We start from the raw sequence: 20,624 nt of genomic DNA on the forward strand, positions 1-20,624 counted from the left end.
TTTTCTTGGTTTCAGTCATGGTGTTAAATATTATACTATAAACATTATCTTGTCCCAGATCATCATCATACTATTTTTTCTAATAAAGTATTATGATTTTTTTGAAAAAAAAAAAAAAGAAAAAAAGAAAACAAGTTTCTGAATAGTGAATGCTCACCAAACTTACAAGATTCATCAATAAAAAAGCCCCTGCTAAAATTTAGTTCTGTCTTATTTCAAAGCCAAGGATTGAGTACACTAATTAATCCCATAATCAGAATGTCACACATATATAGTTACTTACAATACGGCCCCAATCTAAAGAAACTCTGCTATCTTACTTTACCTTACCCCATAAACATATTAAATTTTCTTTTCTCAAATTTAATTAGTCACACACACACACACACACACACAAAACCCCCAAGGATACTGCTGCTGAAGTGTTTGAAAACAAATAATTCCATCTTACTTGTATATTTCATAAATGAGCAGAAATTCCAGTCAGGATGTGATTCAATTAGATGATTGATTGACAACAGCAGTCCAATCTTTAATCTTTAGCTGTAACTGATAACAGCAATACAATCTCACCTTTCGTAGTTTGTGTTAACCTTACTTGAGAACTGGTGTCCTCACAACCTTACCAAGGCCACAGTTATGTCTTAATTACCTAGTAGAATAATCCAGCTGGGTTAATCTCAGGTTTTGAATGCAACACAGGCATGATCATTTAAGAGTTTTGTGCAAAAGCAATGAAGACTGCTCAGCTATGTGAATGTAGCTTGGTAGATTTATTCTTTTTAAGAAAATCAGTGAGATATTTAAACTATGGTTTGAGGGAGAGATGCAATGAGCACAAAGGTTGTCCCTGGATTTTGGCAGCCTCCAGGGGAAAAGAAAATCAGATTCATAAATAAGAAGGCAAAATCTTTGCATGAGGGACTTATTATCTCTTGTATACAGATCTGAGGAGAAAAATAAAAATCTTGTGGGATTTCATAGCAGCTCCTGAGTCTTGTTGATCTCATCTGCAGTTTCTGGAGGGAGCGAACTTGTGTTTTTCTTTGCCAGTGAGCCTGAATGTTCTGTTCTGACATTAGTCAGTGGAATTGTCAATGGTGGACCTCAGATCTCAGGACTCCTATTGAGGTTCCCTCTACAGCACACTCTTTGGTAGACCAGATGTCAGGTTGCATCTTGGGTCTGAAATCTAACTGCACTGTGTGCTGTTTCCTAAGGAAAGCTGATTGTTGGTTCAGAAGGGATTGAGACAGGTGATCTCAGCATGTTCCTTTTGTGTATACCCTATCTTGCTAATTTATCTTTCTTGGACCTATTTCCAGAGTATCTTTGAGCAGGTTTTTCCAGCTATTTCAGCTCTCCTGGCTTTTCTAGTTTTTGAATTCTACTGTCCATGTATTAGAATTAGATATACTTTCTTTTGACAGCTCCTGGGGTTTGTAGAAGTCAATTGCTGCACAGTATTTATAACCTCCTTTTGTGACAGTTTGGAAAATATGGAGTGCATACTGAATTACATAATAATCAGTGTTGCTGTTATCAGGAATGTTTAGCAATCTATAAGTTAAATTGGTTAAATTAAAAAAATAGACATGTGATTTATGGAGAGCATATGAGTTCAAGCAAAAAACTTTAAATGGAGGGAAGAAGGCTAGAAAGAAGAGTCACCAAGAGGTGGCCTAATTTGACTTAGGTTTTGGTCTGATATTTAGGACAAATCCTAAATAACAATTGCATCATGACTCAGTTCTGCTCAGAGAAGGATTTGACCTTCTACAGCCCATGGTGATCGTATGTTGGCTGTCACCTGCTCTTATGCAGTGGAATGTGACCTCCTGGGCCTTTCTGGGATAGAGCAGGGACTTTGATTGAAGCAATACTGTTTTCAGCCCCTGGTCACAGCAGCCTCTGTTGGTTGTACTAGTAATCTGCTATTTCCAGCAGCTCTATTTTCTTGATTAACTTCAGTGTTTCTTCTTGGGACTTTGATGCTACTTTGTGAACTGGAAACAGCCAGCTAGTGTTAAGAGGTGAATCAAGAAGAACAGTCTGGGGGTGGAGTGATAGTATGGGGGTAAGTGGCCATTAGATCCCTTGATTACCTCACCTCAGAATGTCCCCTGAGCCTTGCCAGGAATGGTTCTGAGCACAGAGGTAGGAGTAAGTCCCAAGCACCACCAGGTATAACCCTAAAACACAAACAAAAACACAAAAAGAAGGACTGTCTGCTATGTAATCCCAATTAAATTGCATTGGCATTTTTACACAAATAGAAAAGTAGTTTACAATTTCTGTGGGACCAAAAGGCATAAAAAATAGTGAAAGTAACTCTGCCAAAGTAACACAAACTATATTACAAAGGTCTTCTATTCAAGCAGTACAGTATTGTATAAAAACTGACACTTAGGGCAATAGAACAGAATAGAAAATACAGAAACAACTTCTCCACATATATTGTCAATTAATGTTTGATGATGAAATACAAATCTCAATGAGAAAATATTCTCAGCTATTATTATTGTTATTGTTGTTGTTGTTGTTATTTGAGACACACCCAGTGGTGCTCAGGTTTACTCTTGGCTCTGCACTCAGGAATTAATTTTTGTTGTGCTCTGGGAGCAATTTGGTATTCTGGGGATTAAATCTAGATTAGCTGTGCCCCAGGCAAATTCTCTAGCCACTGTAATATTGCTCTGAGCCCCCCCTATTATTTTTGACAGAGATAAAAATGTAATATTATATGGCATAAAAATAATAGTAAGAGTGGGAAACCCTAGCATGTATGAAATTAGAGTTGAGGTGTTAGAAAATAACTCAAGACTCTAAATAGCCTGAATTTTTATGTTTCGATGTTTGATATGTGAGTGATAAATAATGTATGCAGAGTGGTAGGGGGAAAATAGAAAACTATACCATGGGGTTTCTGTGAACAATTTTTAAAAACCCCATTTGAGCTTTAAAAAAAAGTTTGTGCCTAGAGGTACCCATCTATAATATGTTCTTTTGATCTGGCTTACATAGAGAACATGTAGGATATATTGATATAAGTATAAGTGAAGCCAAAATAGAATTCCTCTGAGTCATATCGACACTCTCTGTGACACTTGTAATCAACCTGTGACCTTTGTGAAGGCAGCTTTTATATATATATATATAATCCCCCTAATCTACATATATATGTATATATATATATAATCCCCCTAATCTATATATATAAACATGTATATATAAATATATTCTTGTCCCTCAGGCTGTAGATTAGGGGAATTAGCATGTTGATGATCACATTGTAGAAAGCAGACAACACTGTCTCTTTCTTTAAAAATGTGCCTGAGTTGGTTTACAGATACCAAAAAAAAAAAAAAAAAGAATGAGGTCCGAAAGTAAAGGACCACAACAGTGGGGTGGGAGTCACATATGGAGAAATTCTTGGTCCTGCCGCCAGAAGACTTTATCCTCAGAAGAGCCAAGATAATGAGCAGGTAGGAAAGCAGGATGATAAAGGCATTGGACAAAATCCAAAAGCTAACTATGACAATGATAATCTCGGCATTTATGGTGTCACTGCAGGAGAGCTTCAAGAGTGGTGAGAGGTCACAGAAGAAGCTGATCTGATTGTCATTAACAGAAGAAAAGGGTAAAAGCACATATGGTTCATAGGAAGGTCCCTAATATCAGACAGACATAAGCTTTCACCATCAAACTCTAGCAGTTTCTGAGACTCATAGCTGTTGTGTAGAACAGTGGGTTGCTAATAGCAACATAGCGGTCACAGGCCATCACTGCCAGCAGGGAACACTCTGCCCCTGCACAGATGGTGAAGAAAAAGAACGGGGCAGCATATTGGCCAAAGGAGATAACTGTCTGATTTATGGCTAATGTGGCTAGAACCTGAGAGATGATGATTGAAGTGTAGCAGGCAACAAGGGAGAGGTGGCTCAGGAAGAAGTACATAGGGGTGTGGAGTTGGGTGTCCACTTGAATCAGAATGATCATGACCAAATTCCTGAGAATGGTGATTAGGCAGAAAGCCAGAAACTTCAAGAAGAGAGGAATCTCCAAGTTGGGGTAATCAGTGAAGCTGATGAGCATAGACTCAGTTACAGTGGTGAGGTTATTTGTGGCCATGCTTTTAAGTTGGATTTGTAATCTGAGGATGGGCAGTAAGTCGAAGTCTTTTTTTTTTTTTTGGTTTTTGGGCCACACCCGTTTGACGCTCAGGGGTTACTCCTGGCTACGTGCTCAGAAATTGCCCCTGGCTTGGGGGGACCATATGGGACGCCGGGGGATCGAACCGCGGTCCTTCCTTGGCTAGCGCTTGCAAGGCAGACACCTTACCTCCAGCGCCACCTACCCGGCCCCGTAAGTCGAAGTCTTGAGAATGGAAGGATGAATTCTTTGTTTCTGTGGTTGAAATTGGGTTTATATTTTGACCATTTTATGGAAAAATCTTAAACATGGTGGATGCTTCTTGAGTATCTCCTCAGCATGTCCTTCCTCAGCATGTTTTGGAGCTGAGTTATGAGCTGGTATTTTAAAAAATTCAAATTAGTTCTGGTTTATATTTGGAAATTTCTGTGGAGAAAAGAGACACATAGAGTGTGGTTTGGAAAGAATCTAGTGCATATTTTTTCTAATCTCCGTCAGCTACTAAACGCTCTACTGTGTCCCCTCATATGGGCGTCTAATTTCTGTTGGAACCTCCATTGTAAACTGTTCTACCCGATATTTCTCTTTGGGAGGGGTCTACATTCTCTTTCTCTTAGTCTTACACAATTGGTTTTAATTTTACCTTTTTCAGACACAAGCTATATGTACAAGGAGGCTTAGAGAAATGAATAAAAATGGTCAATTTACCACACACCTAGGAAGAAACACAATCAACTTCCTTTTTGGTTTTTGGGTCACACCCAGTGACACCAAGGGGTTACTCCTGGTTCTGCACTCAGAAATCACTCCTGGTAGTCCATATGGGATGCCAGGAATTGAACCTGAATTGGCAAAGTGTAAAGCAAGCACCCTACCCACTATGCTATCAATCTGGCCTCATAATTTTTTTTATCTCCAATTTCCATGCTCTTTCTATCATGGCATGCTGTCATGTAGGGAAAAGAATGATTTCTGCTGATTCATTTATTTTTGTTTTTAAATTAAATTTTTGTTTGTTTTGGGCCATACCAATTGGTACTCAGGTCTTACTCAGGGATCACACCTGACAGGATTCAGGACCATATGGATTGCTGGGTCAGTCACATTCAAGGCAAAATTTTCTTCGCTCTATTATCACCCTGGTCAACCATTTCTCTAATTTTAAAACAGCACATAGTATAAGTTAAATATATAACTTTCTTGGAAAAAGATATTATGTTTGATTTTGGATTGTTATGTGGTTTCCGTTTTATCTTCTTTCTTTTTATTTCTTTTAAAAAAAAAACAAAATCTTTATTTAAGCACCATGATTACAAGCATGATTGTAGTTGGGTTTTAGCTATAAACAGAACGCCCCCTTTCACCAGTGCAACATTCCCACCACTGATGCCCACAGCTGTCTGTATTCATGGGTTACTCCTAACTTGCACTCAGGAATCATTCTTAGTGTGGCTCAATGAATCAGATAGGGTGCCAGGGATAGAACCCTGGTTATTGGAGTACAAGTCAAATTTCTCACATGCTCTCTGATCTTTTCTCTTTGCACAAGAGACTTGTTTACAAATTAATAGACTTCTATTTTGCATTTTAATATGCAGTGAGATAGAAGAGAAAGGTATAAGAAGCAATCATATGTAAAATTATAATTCTCCCCAAATCTAATGCCTAGGAATCAACAGTCATAGACTTATTTAAGGAAAACTATAAATCACTGTTAAAAGAAATAGAAGACAATAAAATGGAACTTATTTCTTCCTCATGAATTGCAAGAATCAATATTGTCAAAGTATTATTTCTACCCATTTCAATCACCATTAAAATTTCTGTGACATTTCTCAAATCCTTGAACATATAATGTCAAAATATTTTTATGGAACACTCCCTTAATAGTTAAATAATTCTTAGAGAAAGAAGATGGATACATTGCCTTCTCAAGCCATATGGAAAGTTATAGTGACCAAAACATAGTGGCAATTTATCAGACCAAAGGCAAAATAGTGAAAAACAAAATATATGTCCTCAAATGTATAGACTTCTAGTAAAGAATAAGTTAAAGAATAAATAAATCAAAGAAGTTTTAGGTACATGTAGTAGATCAAGAAAAGCCTCTTCACCAAATGCTGTTTTAAAAATTTGTTAGCCAGATACAAAAAGGAAATTTAAATGTCTATCTTGCACCACACAAAAGTTAATTAAAAATGAATCAAAACATTGATATAATACCCAATACATAAATTTTTATTAAAATCATGCACAGAACTTTTCATGACATTGATTATGCAGCCATCTTTAATAATTTGATACAATTGACTAAGAAAACAAAAGCAAATTGAAACAAAATGAGAAAAAATTTATTTAATTTTTTGTTTAATAATTTTTTATTTAAGCACTATGGTTACAGAAATATTCATAGTTGGGTTTCAGTCATCGCAAGTTACACCACCCTTCACCAGTGAAACTTTCTCAACACCAATGTTCCCCATCTCTCCTCCACTTATCTTCAGAACAGGCATTCCACATCTCTCTCTCATTCTCATTGTCATAGTAGTTGTCAGTGCAGTTAGTGGTCCAACAGCTCTCACTATACTTTATGGTAAGCTTCATATCATGGGTTGGTCCTTCCAACCCTCATTTCTATTGTCTTTGGGTATTATTACCATCCTGTCTTTTATTTTTTTATATTCCACTGACAAGTGAGACTCTTCTATATCTATCCCTCTCCGTCTTATTTCACTCAACATAACACTTATTTCACTCAACATAATACTCTTCATGTCCATCCATGTATAGGCAAATTTTATGACTTCATTTTTCCTAACAGCTGCATAGTATTCCATTGTGTAGTATGGTCTCCCCAGCCTTTTTAAGGGAGTTGTTTGCTTGAATTATTCTCCAAACTTTGATTTTGAGTTTGCTCTGACTATTCTATGGTGTATCTTTCAGACAGTAGGATATTGGAATCAACTTTTTGATCCATTTGGAGCAAACTTTTAATGGTTGTAAAGAACTAATGGCAAAAATTAAAACACACTAGTAAGTGATAGAAAATATTTGTACATCTGAAAAAGGGCTAGTAGCTAAGGTTTATAATGCATTTACAAAATTCAATATTGAGAAAACAACCAACTATTCATAAAACAGAGTTTGGCGAACAGATATTTCCACAACTAAGACATACCGGTATATGTATATATGTATAGATGGTCTTAAGGCACATGAAAAAGTGGTCATCATCACTAATATAAGAAAAATACAAATCAAAACATGAGATATAACACTGGTGAGAATGGTTTACTTCAAAAAGACTGGAAATGGGCCCGGAGAGATAGCACAGAGGTGTTTGCCTTGCAAGCAGCCGATCCAGGACCAAAGGTGATTGGTTCGAATCCCGGTGTCCCATATGGTCCCCCGTGCCTGCCAGGAGCTATTTCTGAGCAGACAGCCAGGAGTAACCCCTGAGCATCGCCGGGTGTGACCCAAAAACAAAAACAAAAAAAAAAAGACTGGAAATGACTAATATAAACAGAAGATATGATTTAAAAAATGATGGTACTGCCATCTGATTAAGCCTCTAGGATGGAAATTTCTCAAGAGAATGTAATATAGAGCTTCCATAGGATCCAGTGAATCTTTGAATTTAAGAACATAAAAACACTCATTAAAAAAGATATATGCACAGCTATGTACAGTAAACAAGCCAAGACCTGGAAACCATCCAAGAGCTGAAAATAGCAAAGTGGAATAAGAAGCAGTGGCATAAATACACAATAAAAATTATTTGGCTTATAAGGAAGGACGAAACTTCAGCTTGCTGTAACTTGAATAGAACTGGAGGTTATGACATTAAAAAATGAATCAGAGAGAGAAAGGATGATGCCATGTCTATGTAAAGTAGAAGGAAACAAAAGGAATAAATAGATAGAGGCCAATTAAAATGATTTTAAGGTTCTTCTTATAGAACTGAGCCTGCAAAATTAGGAATGGAGGTACTTGAACAAAAAAAGATCTAGAGAGAGTGTGGAGGAGAGATTTTGGCATTCTGGTGTTGTGTGGTTCAGGAGGACTGCATGTCTAAATCATAAATATTAATACTACTGTAAATCATAACACCTCAACAGCAACAACAACAAAAGACAGTTTGATGATATATTTTTCCTTTGTAGTAGGTATGCATGGGAAAATTGTTTAGTCATTTAGAATCTCAATTTTCTTAAAAAGATGGGAATATAATCATTATTTTTGAGAACACACAATAGGATTTTACTTATGGTAAATATGGTAGAATATTTTGATTTTCCTGAAAAGGCAATTTATGGAAGTTTCCCCGATGGAGAAACTTTCCATTCTGGCTTGTGATATATTCTTTGGTGTGATCTCATTTAAGAAGGGGCTTTGGGGAGGCCGGGTATGTGGCGCTAGAGGTAAGGTGCCTTGCCTTGCCTGCGCTAGCCTTGGACGGACCGCGGTTCGATTCCCCGGTGTCCCATATGGTCCCCCAAGCCAGGAGCAACTTCTGAGCGCGTAGCCAGGAGTAACCCCTGAGCATCACTGGGTGTGGCCCAAAAACCAAAAAAAAAAAAAAAAAAAAAAAAAGAAGGGGCTTTGGAGAAAAAGTGACATAAATTGGACCCAGAGAAAAGGCAGCACAGATTTGCTGAACTCTGAAAGTTTACAAGAGGGAAAGCTATTTTTTGTATTAATAATTTTTATTGTGACCAAAGTGGATTACAAATCTTTCACAGTAATATTTTAGGTACATAGTGGCAATGAACCCAGGGCATTCCCACCACCAGTGTTGTCCTCCCTCCAATCCTGTTTCCAGCATGCATCCCCTAGCCCCCTCCTTTGCCCCCGGGCTACTAGTATAAATGGTCCCCTCTGTCTAGCTTGTAGAATGGGTATCAATTCTGTTGTCGTTAGCTTTGGATTTGGTGTTTAAGTCTGATTCTTTTTTTAAAATTTCTACTCAATGTTCATACAACTGTTTGGTCTTGGTACTATCCATTCCCCCCACCCCTTAATTTATGAGGTAGAACAAGATGATTCAAGTTATGTGGTTCTGTTTGAAAGGAAAGAAAAAGAAAAAGAACTCCCCTCAAAAGCAAAAACAAACAAACAAATCTGGGAGGGGTCCATCTAAAGGGTTATAAATATCAATTTAAGAGAAGAAGGGAAAAGGAATAAAAACATCACAAAAGACAAAAAAATAAAAATTAAGAAAAAAAACACAGAGAACTACCATCATGTGAATGAATGAGGGAACTGGAAAGCCTGTCTAAAATACAGGTGGGGGTGGGGTGGGATGGAGGAAGGTTTGGGACATTGGTGGTGGGAATGTTGCACTGGTGAAGGGGGTGTTCTTTACATGACTGAAACCTACTCACAATCATATATGTAATCAAGATGTTTAAATAAAGAAAAAAAAGTTTTAAAAAAAAGAACATACCACAAAAAATTTAAAAACATAACAACATGCATTTATAAGCATCAAATGTTATATTCATTATCTCTGGGATGTTAGGATTACAAATAAAATTTTACCTTATTTTTACTTAAAAAATTAAGGAAAAAAAAAGAAAAGACAAACAAGAAAACAAAACCAAAGCTACAATGACAAAGAACAACAACAACAACAACAAAAAGAACCCAAACAAACTCAAAAACAAAACCGAAAAGCAAATGGTAGGGAACATTCTAGGAGTCTAAGAAGGGAAGTATAGGATGCATGCTGGGATCAGTGGGGAGGGAGGTCATCATTGCTGGTGGAAATTGCTCTAATTCACTCTCACTATACGTTAAATATAACTGTGAAAGACTTGTAATTCACATTGGTCTCAGTAAAAAAAAAATGCTAGGGATGCACATTGGTTTATATTATTACATGTATTTTTTTGGTTACACTATAAAGAAAATACAATATTTCTGGAGGAGGTGGGGAACAAGAGCCAATCTTCTCAGAAGAAACTTTAATATCATAGTGGGTCCTAATTTTGTTTTGGAACCACCCCTTAGCAATACTAAGAGGTCATTCAGCTCTGCACTCAGTAATCACTTCTGAAAGTGCTCAGGGTACAATATGGGATGCTGGGGATAGAACCAAGGTCAGATGCATGCAAGACAAATGTCCTTCCGGCTGTACTAGCAACCCCATTCCCAGGTCATTACTCTGTGCATAATTGTGATTGAGATGTTCTTTTATTTCATTCCTTAAATTTTTTTCCTTCTAATCTTTATGTCCTTTGGGAGAGAATGAAGGATTTTAGCTAAGTAAACTCATCACTTTACTGGGATTGGTCTCTTAAAAGATTTATGACAGTGTTACTGATTTACCACTCTAAGTCAGATGGAATGCTAGGCCTTGTAAAAGACTTATTTTATTATATTTTTGTCCAATGGACAGTAATGTTATGAGAGAAGAATATTTATCTTCATTTTAAAGCCAAAGAAACAAGCTTAAAAGCATTAAGTACTTTTCCTGAGGTGTTGTAGATAAAAGAGGAGATGATTATCCTGGCTTCCTGTGACTATAATTGGGATATGAACCATTATTTGTGCAACTCTTCTGAATATTGATGCCACAAAAGAGCATTTTCTCTGTCAGTCATAGGGGAAGTGAGGAGTAAAAACAGTATGGAGACTTCTGAAAAAATACAAAATAGAACTTGTTAATTTACTCTTTGGAATGTATACCAGGAACATGAAACACTAATTCAAACAGATATATGTACATATATGTCCTCTGCTGCTTTATTTACATTGGCCAAGACTTGGGAAACAACCCAAGAGGATTAGAAAACAGTGGCATATGTATTCAATAAAAAGTACTAGACTATATACGGAGGAAAAAATTCTTCTTATATTGGCCTGGGTAATCTTGATTCACAATGATTATAATTATATCATTATATTTATGATTATACATATAACAAAATATAATATTTTGTCTTGAGGAAACTGAGATTTTAAAATGTTAAGTATTGAGCAATGGCATAAGTTTAGTTAGTAAAGTCCTCATCTCACCTTCTATGTCTTATTTCAAGTCAAAATCTAGTACCATATTAATTACATAATCAATAATCTGCATCATACAGATATACAGTGATTTTCAATGAAATTCTATTCTAAAGAAGCTCAATAGTCTACTAGCTACCCCCTTGTACCACAAAACTATCAGTGTTTTCTAAAATTTACCTAGACTGAAACCTAACTACAAACATGTTTGTCTGCAAACAACCAAGATGCCCTTCAACAGATGAATGGCTAAAGAAACTGTGGTACATATACACAATGGAATATTATGCAGCTGTCAGGAGAGATGAAGTCATGAAATTTTCCTATACATGGATGTACACGGAACCTATTATGCTGAGTGAAATAAGTCAGAGAGAGAGAGAGAGAGAAAAACGCAGAATGGTCTCACTCATATATGGGTTTTAAGAAAAATGAAAGACATTCTTGCAATAATAATTTTCAGACACAAAAGAGAAAAGAGCTGCAAGTTCCAGCTCACCTCAGGAAGCTCACCACAAAGAGTGATGAGTTTAGTTAGAGAAATAAATACATTTTGAACTCTCCTAATAATGAGAATGTATGAGGGAAATGGAAAGCCTGTCTAGAGTACAGGCGGGGGTCGGGTGGGGAGGAGGGAGATTTGTGACATTGGTGATGGGAATGTTGCACTGGTGATGGGTGGTGTTCTTTACATGACTGAAACCCAAACACAATAATGTATGTAATCAAGGTGTCTAAATAAAATAATAAAAAAAAAAGAAAACTGGCTGGATCTTAGAAGGAAAGCATGCCCGCCAGATTAAAAAAAAAACATGTTTGTAATCATGGTGCTTAAAGGTATTACTATTAAAAAGTAAAAAATAAAAACTTATAATCATACAAAAATTTATAAGCTAAAGTTTATGTCAGCTTTATTAAAAATCAATCCAAATATCCTTCAACTGATGGATGGATTAAACAAATTGTGATATGTTTATATAATGGAAAAACACCAACTAGTCAAAAGCAATGAACTACTAATACATACATCATAAATTTTAAAGTTATTAATAAAATTAAAACAAAAAATACTGATACAATTTTTTCAAGAAATATAGAAATGGCACAATTATAAAAAAGATTAGTTAAGTGAGCCAGAAGTAGAAGAGGGAAGAAAAAAGATTTACCTAGTGACACATAAACCCAAGGATAGTCCAGTTATAGATTTTTTTTTAAACAAATGAACCACCTTGTGTATCTCATACATTAACTGGAATTCCAATCTGGACACAATTTCATTAGAGGACAAATAGATTTAAGTGGTTCATTAGTTTCTCAGTTTCATCTTCTTAATTCATGTGAATCTTATTTGAGAGCCGGTGTGCACTCAACCTTACCAAATTCATAATTATGTCTTCATTACCTGTTAGAATAATCCAGCTATATTAATCTCAGGTTTGAATCCAATATCAGTTAAGAGTCTTGTGCAAAGCAACCAAGGCAGCTCAAATAAGTGAATATAGCTTATAGATTCATTTTTTTAGCCAGATCAATAATATACTTATGCTATCTCTTTTGGGGAGAGATGTTTGAGATAGTCTTTTGGGCTCCATGTGGGACTTAATGGCAACTCCAAAGTCAAATTTCAAAGTTCATTTGTAAATTTTTAGTTTCTCCATATTTTTGTGTTCTGGTGGCATCCAGTAGCACTCAGGATTTACTCCTGACTCTGTGCTCAGGGCTTACTGCTGGCAATGTTCAGAAGTCTATATGGGGTGCCAGGATATAATCTAGGTCAGTTCTATTCAAGACAACCTTCTATTTTTTTTTTTAAATTTTTGTTGAGACCAATGTGAATTACAAGTCTTTCACAGTTACATTTAAGGTACATAGTGAGAGTGAATTAGAGCAATTCCCACCACCAGTGTTGACCTCTCTCTGTCACTGTTCCCAGCATGCATCTTATACCTTCACCCTTAGCCCCCTGGACTGCTAGTGTAACAGGCCCTTCTGTGTATAGCTTGTTGTAGTTTGGGTCTCTTGATTCTATTGTCATTGACTTTGGCTTGGGTATTTATGTCTGATCATTTTTCATTTCCACTCAGTGCTCATGAGATTGAGTTGCCCCTGGTACCATCCACTTTTATTATTTTTCTCAGTTTGTGGGAAGACATAGAAATATGAGTCAGAACAAGATGATTCATGTTCTATGGTTCTGTTAAAAAAAAAAAAAAGGAAAGTGGGTGGGAGCCCCTGTCTAGAGCTATATTTTAAAGAAAAAAAGAAAAAGGGAAAATTAAAAAAAGTGGAGCTAATGTGGCAAGGTTTTTTTTTTTGTTTTTTTTTTTTTTGCATAGGCACAGTAAGTATTGAGGGCACAGTAAGTATTGAGGAAATTAGAAAGAGATACAGGGTGTCTCCACTGTTGAAGTATACTGACATGAGACCAACTACACTGAAGTCTTTCTTTATGGTGCCAGGAAATGTTATGCACTGTTATTGTTGTCAAAGTTAGTCCTCTGTAATTAGAGATCTTGTTTTTTTTTTTTTTTTTTTTTCAGAGCCTAGGATGAAGTCTAGGATAGAATCTTTATAATTCCAGACGTTCTGCTCAGTCACGGTTGTTGTAGTCAGTCTTCTGTATTTGGGGATCTTGATTTTTGCACAGATCAAAGGACAGAATGTCTTCTGATTTCATCTCACCGTTAAGTGATGAGGCAGGTCAACCTGCCCTTAGATCAAGTTGTTGTTTCTTTGTCGACAGAGTATGTACCTACTCTGGGCAAGTTGGTGCCACAATAGTATTAGGGACTCCCCTAGGGGGAGTTTAATTCCTGGTGCTGCTGCAGGGAACTGTGCAGTAGTTGGGATCTGGGGTTTGAGGTTGGACGGTTGATGTTCGATCACATGAGGTCTAAGTCAAGTCCCCATGACATATGTTTAGGGTGGAAGGTGCCCCTGTTTTATGAAATTTATGGGTTCTTATCCCTAGTAAATAAGAATTTGTTTATATGCATAAGAGTTCTTCATTTTAGTGAAGACAACCTTCTTAACAGATGTATTGTTACTCCAGTCCCTTCATTTATAGTTTCTATAGGGAATGAACAGGTTTCTCTGTGTTAGAGGCTCAACATGTCCCTCTCTTGTATTAGGCGATGGAAATGTCAGTACTGGATGAGCTTCCAGGACTCCTAGTGAGGAGGAGCCTATAGAGTGCCCATCTTTACTCTGGATGTCAAGTCTCATCTCTGGCTTCAGACCTAGTTGCACAGTGTACTCAGAATTTCATTGTTTCAGGAAGGAATGAAGCAAGTGTTCTCAGTATGTTTCCAACAAATCCCTGCCCTGAGTAACTTGTTAGTTGAACTTCCTTAAAGACCTTTTTCCAGAGTTGCTTCTCTTTTTCTCTCTTTGGGCTACACCGAGCAGTAATCAAGATTTACTTCTGGCTCTGCATTCAGGCATCATTCCTGGTGTGCCTGGAAGAACCATATGGGATGTCAGGGATTGAACTTGGGTTTGCCATTTAAAGGCAAATACTTTTCTTTCTAAACTATCTCTTGGGCTCTTACTTCCAAAGTTTCTAAGAGCAACTTTCTCTTGCTATTTTAATTCTTATATATACCTTTCATAGTCTTTGTCATCCATGTTCTCTGTTAGAGCCACATTTCATTTGAAATCTGTGGAACTTGTAGAAGTTAAGTGTATAGTTTTTACAACTTTCCACTTTTGCAAAATATTGGGAATATTGAGTGTTTATTGAGTCATATAACAATAATAATAACAACCAGTGTTGCTCTTATTATTAACATTGGGTTATCTAGAACTAAGTAGAGTTGGCTAAATTTAAAAAAGTCAAGACAAGGATTTTTTTTTTTGGGGTAAGTGGTTTATGGAGAAAGTGATCACAAAATAAATCTGAGATGAAGATAAAGAAGTAGGAAAGAGTTAAGTAAAGTCATGATTTTTAGTTGGATTCTGGTTTGCCTTATATTTAGGGCAAATTCTCAGTATCAATTATACCATACATTCAGTTCAGCTCGAAGGAGGAATTTGACCTTCTATAGCCCATGACATTCATCTATTGACTGTAGACTGCTCCTATGGGGAGGAATTTGACCTCCTAGACCTCTCTGGGAAAAGAAGGATCCTTGGCTAAAGCTCTGGGATGCTTTAGAATGTCTTTTTTTTTGCCCTGATGAACTTCAGTGTTTATTTGGGACTGTGACACTGCTTTGTGGAATGGAGATGGACAGCAGTGTTAAGAGATGGATCAAAAAGGATTGTCTTCTGTGTCATTCCTGTCCAATTCCACTTGTATTTTGGGGGAGGTTTGGGCCACACTTAAACCTGTTCAGGGTTTACTACTGCTTCTGTGCTCAGTGATCACTCCTGGTGGACCTCGTTCTATAGTTAAACCTAGGCTGGCTACTTTCAAGGCAAGAACCTCTACTGCTGTACTATTTCTTTGTCCACCCCTCACATTTTTTACAAAAATAGAAAAATAGCCCAACAGTTGTGTAGTACCATAAAAGATTCCAAATTTCCAAGCAGTTCTGACAGAACTAAATCATATTAAAAAAGCCTGCTAGACTAAATAATATAATGCTAGTATAAAAACATATTTTAGTCAATAGAAGAAAAAGCCCAAAACATTCCTCCCACATTTATAATGAATTAATATATGATGATGAAGCCAATGAATTCAAATGAGGAAATTTTTTTTAGCTATAATGCTGACAGGGTCCAAAAAAGGCAGCACAGAGTTAAGCAAAAATAAGAGAAAAAGAATGAAAAACCTAGGAATATGTGGAAATATTTTTTTGACCTGTTTGGTTTTGGGATCACATTTAATAGTGTTCAGAGCTTATTCCTATTCCTGGCTCTGAACTCAGGCATCATCTGGAAAGCTCAGGGAAATATGTGGGGGTGAGGGGAATCAAACTCAAGTGGGTTATGTGCATGTTGTGCCATCACACTGGCCTCACATATGTGAAAATAAACTTGGGGCATGATGAGAGAAACTCAAGATCCTGAGCACCCAAGTTTCTATAATTTATTATATCTGAGAATAGCTTGACTTGACTGCTAAGGAATGCACTCGAAGCAGATAAGGGAAAGAAGAAAATACTGTGAGATTCTGACAAGAAAAATGTTTTAAACCTCATTTGCAGTTTTTCTTATGTGCATAATGATACTTATCTACCACATATATTTATTTGTTTAGGTCATGAAGAGGACTTGTAGGATATATTGACATAAGAAGAAAATCAACCCAAAGGGAATTCCTTTCAGTCATTTTTTTTTTTTTACATACTCTGGGATACTTGGAATCGACCAATGGTCCTTCCAAAGGCAGCTTTCACATCCTTGTTTCTCAAGCTATAGATCAGAGGGTTCAACATGGGGATGACCATAGTATAGAAGACAGATACCACCTTCTCTTCTTCTAGGGACTTTTGTGACCCACCGCGTATATACATAAATACAAGTGTCCCAAAGATAAGGGACACAGCAGTGAGGTGGGAGGCACATGTGGAGAAAGTCTTGGCCCTGCCACCAGAAGACTTCATTCTTAGAATAGCCCTGACAATGAGCACGTAGGAAATCAGGATGACAAAGGCATTGGCCAAAAACAAAAAGCTAAATATGACAATGATAATCTCCACATTTGTGGTGTCACTGCAGGAGAGCTTCAAGAGTGGTGGGAGGTCACAGAAGAAGAAGTTGATCTGATTGTCATTACAGAAGGAAAGGGTGAAGGTACATGTGGTCCGTAGGATGGCCCCCGATATCGCACAGGCATAAGCTCCCACTACCAAACTCCAGCAGAGTCTGGGACTCATAGCTACTGTGTAGAGCAGTGGGTTGCTAATAGCAACATAGCGGTCATAGGCCATCACTGCCAGCAGGAAACACTCTGCCCCTGCACAGATGGTGAAGAAGAAGAACTGGGCAGCACATTGGCCATAGGAGATGACTGTTTGTCCTGTGGCTAGTGTGACTAGGACCTGAGGGGTGATGACTGAGATGTAGGAGGCATCCAGCAGGGAGAGGTGGCTCAGGAAGAAGTACATAGGGGTATGGAGCTGGGTGTCCACTTGAATCAGAATGACCATGCCGATATTCCCAATAATGGTAACTAGATAGAAAGTCAGAAACATCAGGAAGAGGGGAATCTCCAAATTGGGGTAATCAGTGAAGCCAATGAGAATAAACTCAGTTACAGTGGTGAGATTATTTTTGGCCATGCATTCAAGGTGGACTTGTGCTCGTAGGATACGAAGCAGTCAGAATCTAAGATGAAAGGACAGGTGATTTGGTTTTGTGGTGGAAGTTAGGTTTGTTTATATTTAGATTCATTTATGGAGAAATCTTTTTTTTTTTCCGGGCCACACCCGTTTGATGCTCAGGGGTTACTCCTCGCTAAGCGCTCAGAAATTGCCCCTGGCTTAGGGGGCCCATATGGGACGCCAGGGGATCGAACCGCGGTCCTTCCTTGGCTAGTGCTTGCAAGGCAGACACCTTACCTCTAGCGCCACCTTGCTGGCCCCTATGGAGAAATCTTAAACATGATGGATGTTTCTTGGGTATCTCTGTTCTTCCCTGGCAATTTTTGCAATGGAGCTTGATCTGGTATTTTTTATTCAAATTGGTCTTGGTTTAGTCTTGGAAATTTCTGTGAAGAGACACATAGTATCTGAGAGTTGGAAAGAATCTAGTGAACATTTGTTCTAATCTCCATAGGCTCCTGAACACCCTCCAAATGGTCATCCAGTTTCTATTGAAGCTTCCATCTGTGGACAGTTCTACTTTCTTTTTTTTTTTTTTTTTGGTTTTTGGTTTTTAGGCCACACCCGTTTGATGCTCAGGGGTTACTCCTGGCTATGTGCTCAGAAATCGCCCCTGGCTTGGGGGGACCATATGGGACGCTGGGGGATCGAACGCGGTCCGTTCCTTGGCTAGCGCTTGTAAGGCAGACACCTTACCTCTAGCGCCACCTTCCCGGCCCCACAGTTCTACTTTCTAATTTACTTTTTGGAATCCCCTCTCTTTTACCCATTAGTTTTATTTTTTCCTCTTTGTACAATCACAAAAACTCAAATCCTATATTCTCATAAAGATATTTGGAAATAAAAAGATGTGATCCAAAGGTTGTCAGGTTGTCTTCATGGTTGCACACTACCAACTTATATATATATATATATATTATCTTATATAGTCATTCAGCATATGCTGTATCAAGTAATTCTTATATTGATTCTTTTAAAATATTTCCCTTAGTGCTGTACATTTGCAACTGTCTATATAAGCTATGGTTATCTACTGTTACATTCTTGTGATAAAATCAATAACTATATTATTTTTGTCATTGTTAAAAACCATTTTTTTTAAAGTTTTGGGTCACACCTGTCAGTGCTCAGAGGTTACTCCTGGCTCTATGCTCAGAAATCACTCCTGGCAGGCTCGGGGGACCGTATGGGATGCCGGGATTTGAACCACTGTCCTTCTGCATGCAAGGCAAATGCCCTAGCTCCATGCTATCTCTCTGGCCCCTAAAACCAATTCTTAACTGGTGCCAGAGCAGTGGCGCAGGCAGTAGGGCATTTGCCTTGCATGCACTAGCCTGGGATGGACCGCAGTTCGATCCCCCCAGAGTCCCATCTGGTTCCCCGAGCCAGGAGCTATTCTGAGTGCATATTCAGGAGTAATCCCTGAGTGACACCGGGTGTGGCCCAAAAACCAAAACCAACCAACCAACCAACCAAACAAAAAAACCCAACCAGTTCGTAATTGTTATTACAAATAAGATATGACAATCATTAGACATGGTATGTTAAATATTAGCTAATGCTAAGGCGGTTATCATATTGTTATATATAAATAGATCCAACCAACACTTGGTATGTCATAAAATTATTGTATGCTGCAAGTTAGTTACATCTGACAGATATTAATACAATTATAACTGGAGCCATTCGTTGTGCTTTAATATTATACTCAATCTTGGGTTGGCATCTTGTCTGGTTTCAGTGATGAGTCATTATTGGAAGATGTTCCCATTTTATGTAAAAGAATTCTATTTCTTTTACATAAAGAAATACATAAAACAATTATGTAAAACAATTCTATCCCTCTCTGAGATTCTGAATGTTGGTATCTTTTTAAGACTCTCAAGGTTAAGTTTTATAGTTGGTTTCTCTAGGACAGACATTTAAGACCTTCACAAACTCACTTTCTGTGGACTTAATCTACTTCATGAAGGATGGTAGGGATAAGTTATATTATCATCAAAGAGACTTCGTATCTCACAATTTATGCTTTAATATCTATATACTTGAGTCAACTGAAACTTTTGCGAGGATTTTCCTAGTACTGATTTCTCAGTGTTAAATTTTCTAGGTTACCATGCCAACAAATTGAAAACCAGGGTTCTGAGTAGAAATAGTTCTGTGGCAAATTCTGGGTTCTCTGATATGAACATAGTTTGGAGCCTCCCTACATTTACTGTATCTTTAAAATTTATGGCACCAAAGTAATCTCTCTGCAGTTCTTTCAATCATCAGTTCTTTCCTATTTCAAATCAAAGAAAATTTCTGAAATCGTTGCAGTTTGTTTTTAGTCCATATTATAGTTAAATGAGTTTCCCCTGATGTAAGGGAAAATATTGCCCTGTGCATGACAACAAAATATTAAGTGACAAATCATTGAAGTACAGAGACAGCCACATTATATTTGTGCCAAATGCAAACCCCAGCCAGACCTCATTTGTTAGTTCTACCCCTTTAGTAGCCCTGCAAACAGGCTATCAATATGCATTTTATTTACTTATTTTATTTATTTAATTTTTTGGGGGGGCACACCTGACAATGCTATCAATATGAATTTTATTTATTTATTTTATTTATTTGGTTTTTTTGGGGGCAGACCTAACACTTAGGGGTTATTCCTGTCTCTATGCTCAGAAATTACCCCTGTTAGGCTCAGGGGACCATATGGGATGCTAGGGATCAAACTTGGGTTGGCCTCTTGCAAGACAAACTTCCTAACCATTTTTCTATTACTCTGGCCCCTCAACAAGCCTTTTAGCATAAGCTACTTGGGCCCAGAGAGAGAAAGGAAAATGCCCAGGTTGACACACAACAAAAATTAAATAGAATAAAATTTAAATATGGGACTTACGTACTCAAGTTTTATGCTTATTTCTATCACATAATGTTAAAGGAAGAGAATTTCCTTTTCTACAAATTCAAGTAAGAACTTAAAAAATTTAGGAACAGCTTAGAAAATTAACCAGGTACTCAATTTCCCTAGGAAAAGAGTATTGTTGTTTTGCTCTTTAGCACACTGCAGATACTGAGAGGTTACTCCTGGGGTTACTCTGCACTTAGGAATCATTCCTGATGGTGCTCTGGGGACCATATGGGATATCGAGGATGAACCTGTCTCAGCCTCATGTAAAGCAAACACCCTACCCACTG

At 37.4% G+C, this 20,624-nt stretch overlaps 2 protein-coding genes and 1 pseudogene across 2 annotated transcripts in view; all 3 read right to left on the reverse strand.

Annotated features, from left to right (window-relative positions):
• Window positions 1–20,624, reverse strand: part of SSRP1 (structure specific recognition protein 1) — a 1,220,984-nt gene that overhangs the window by 826,296 nt on the left and 374,064 nt on the right. The window lies entirely within an intron of this gene.
• LOC126018714 (olfactory receptor 9I1-like) lies at window positions 3,084–4,131 on the reverse strand (annotated as a pseudogene).
• LOC126017739 (olfactory receptor 9I1-like) lies at window positions 16,452–17,393 on the reverse strand. The gene has a single exon (XM_049779792.1). It carries the CDS (start codon window positions 17,391–17,393, stop codon window positions 16,452–16,454), a length of 942 nt encoding a protein of 313 aa, XP_049635749.1.

This window comes from Suncus etruscus, chromosome 9, assembly GCF_024139225.1.
Source record: "Suncus etruscus isolate mSunEtr1 chromosome 9, mSunEtr1.pri.cur, whole genome shotgun sequence".
NCBI classification, from domain to species: Eukaryota; Metazoa; Chordata; class Mammalia; order Eulipotyphla; family Soricidae; genus Suncus; species Suncus etruscus.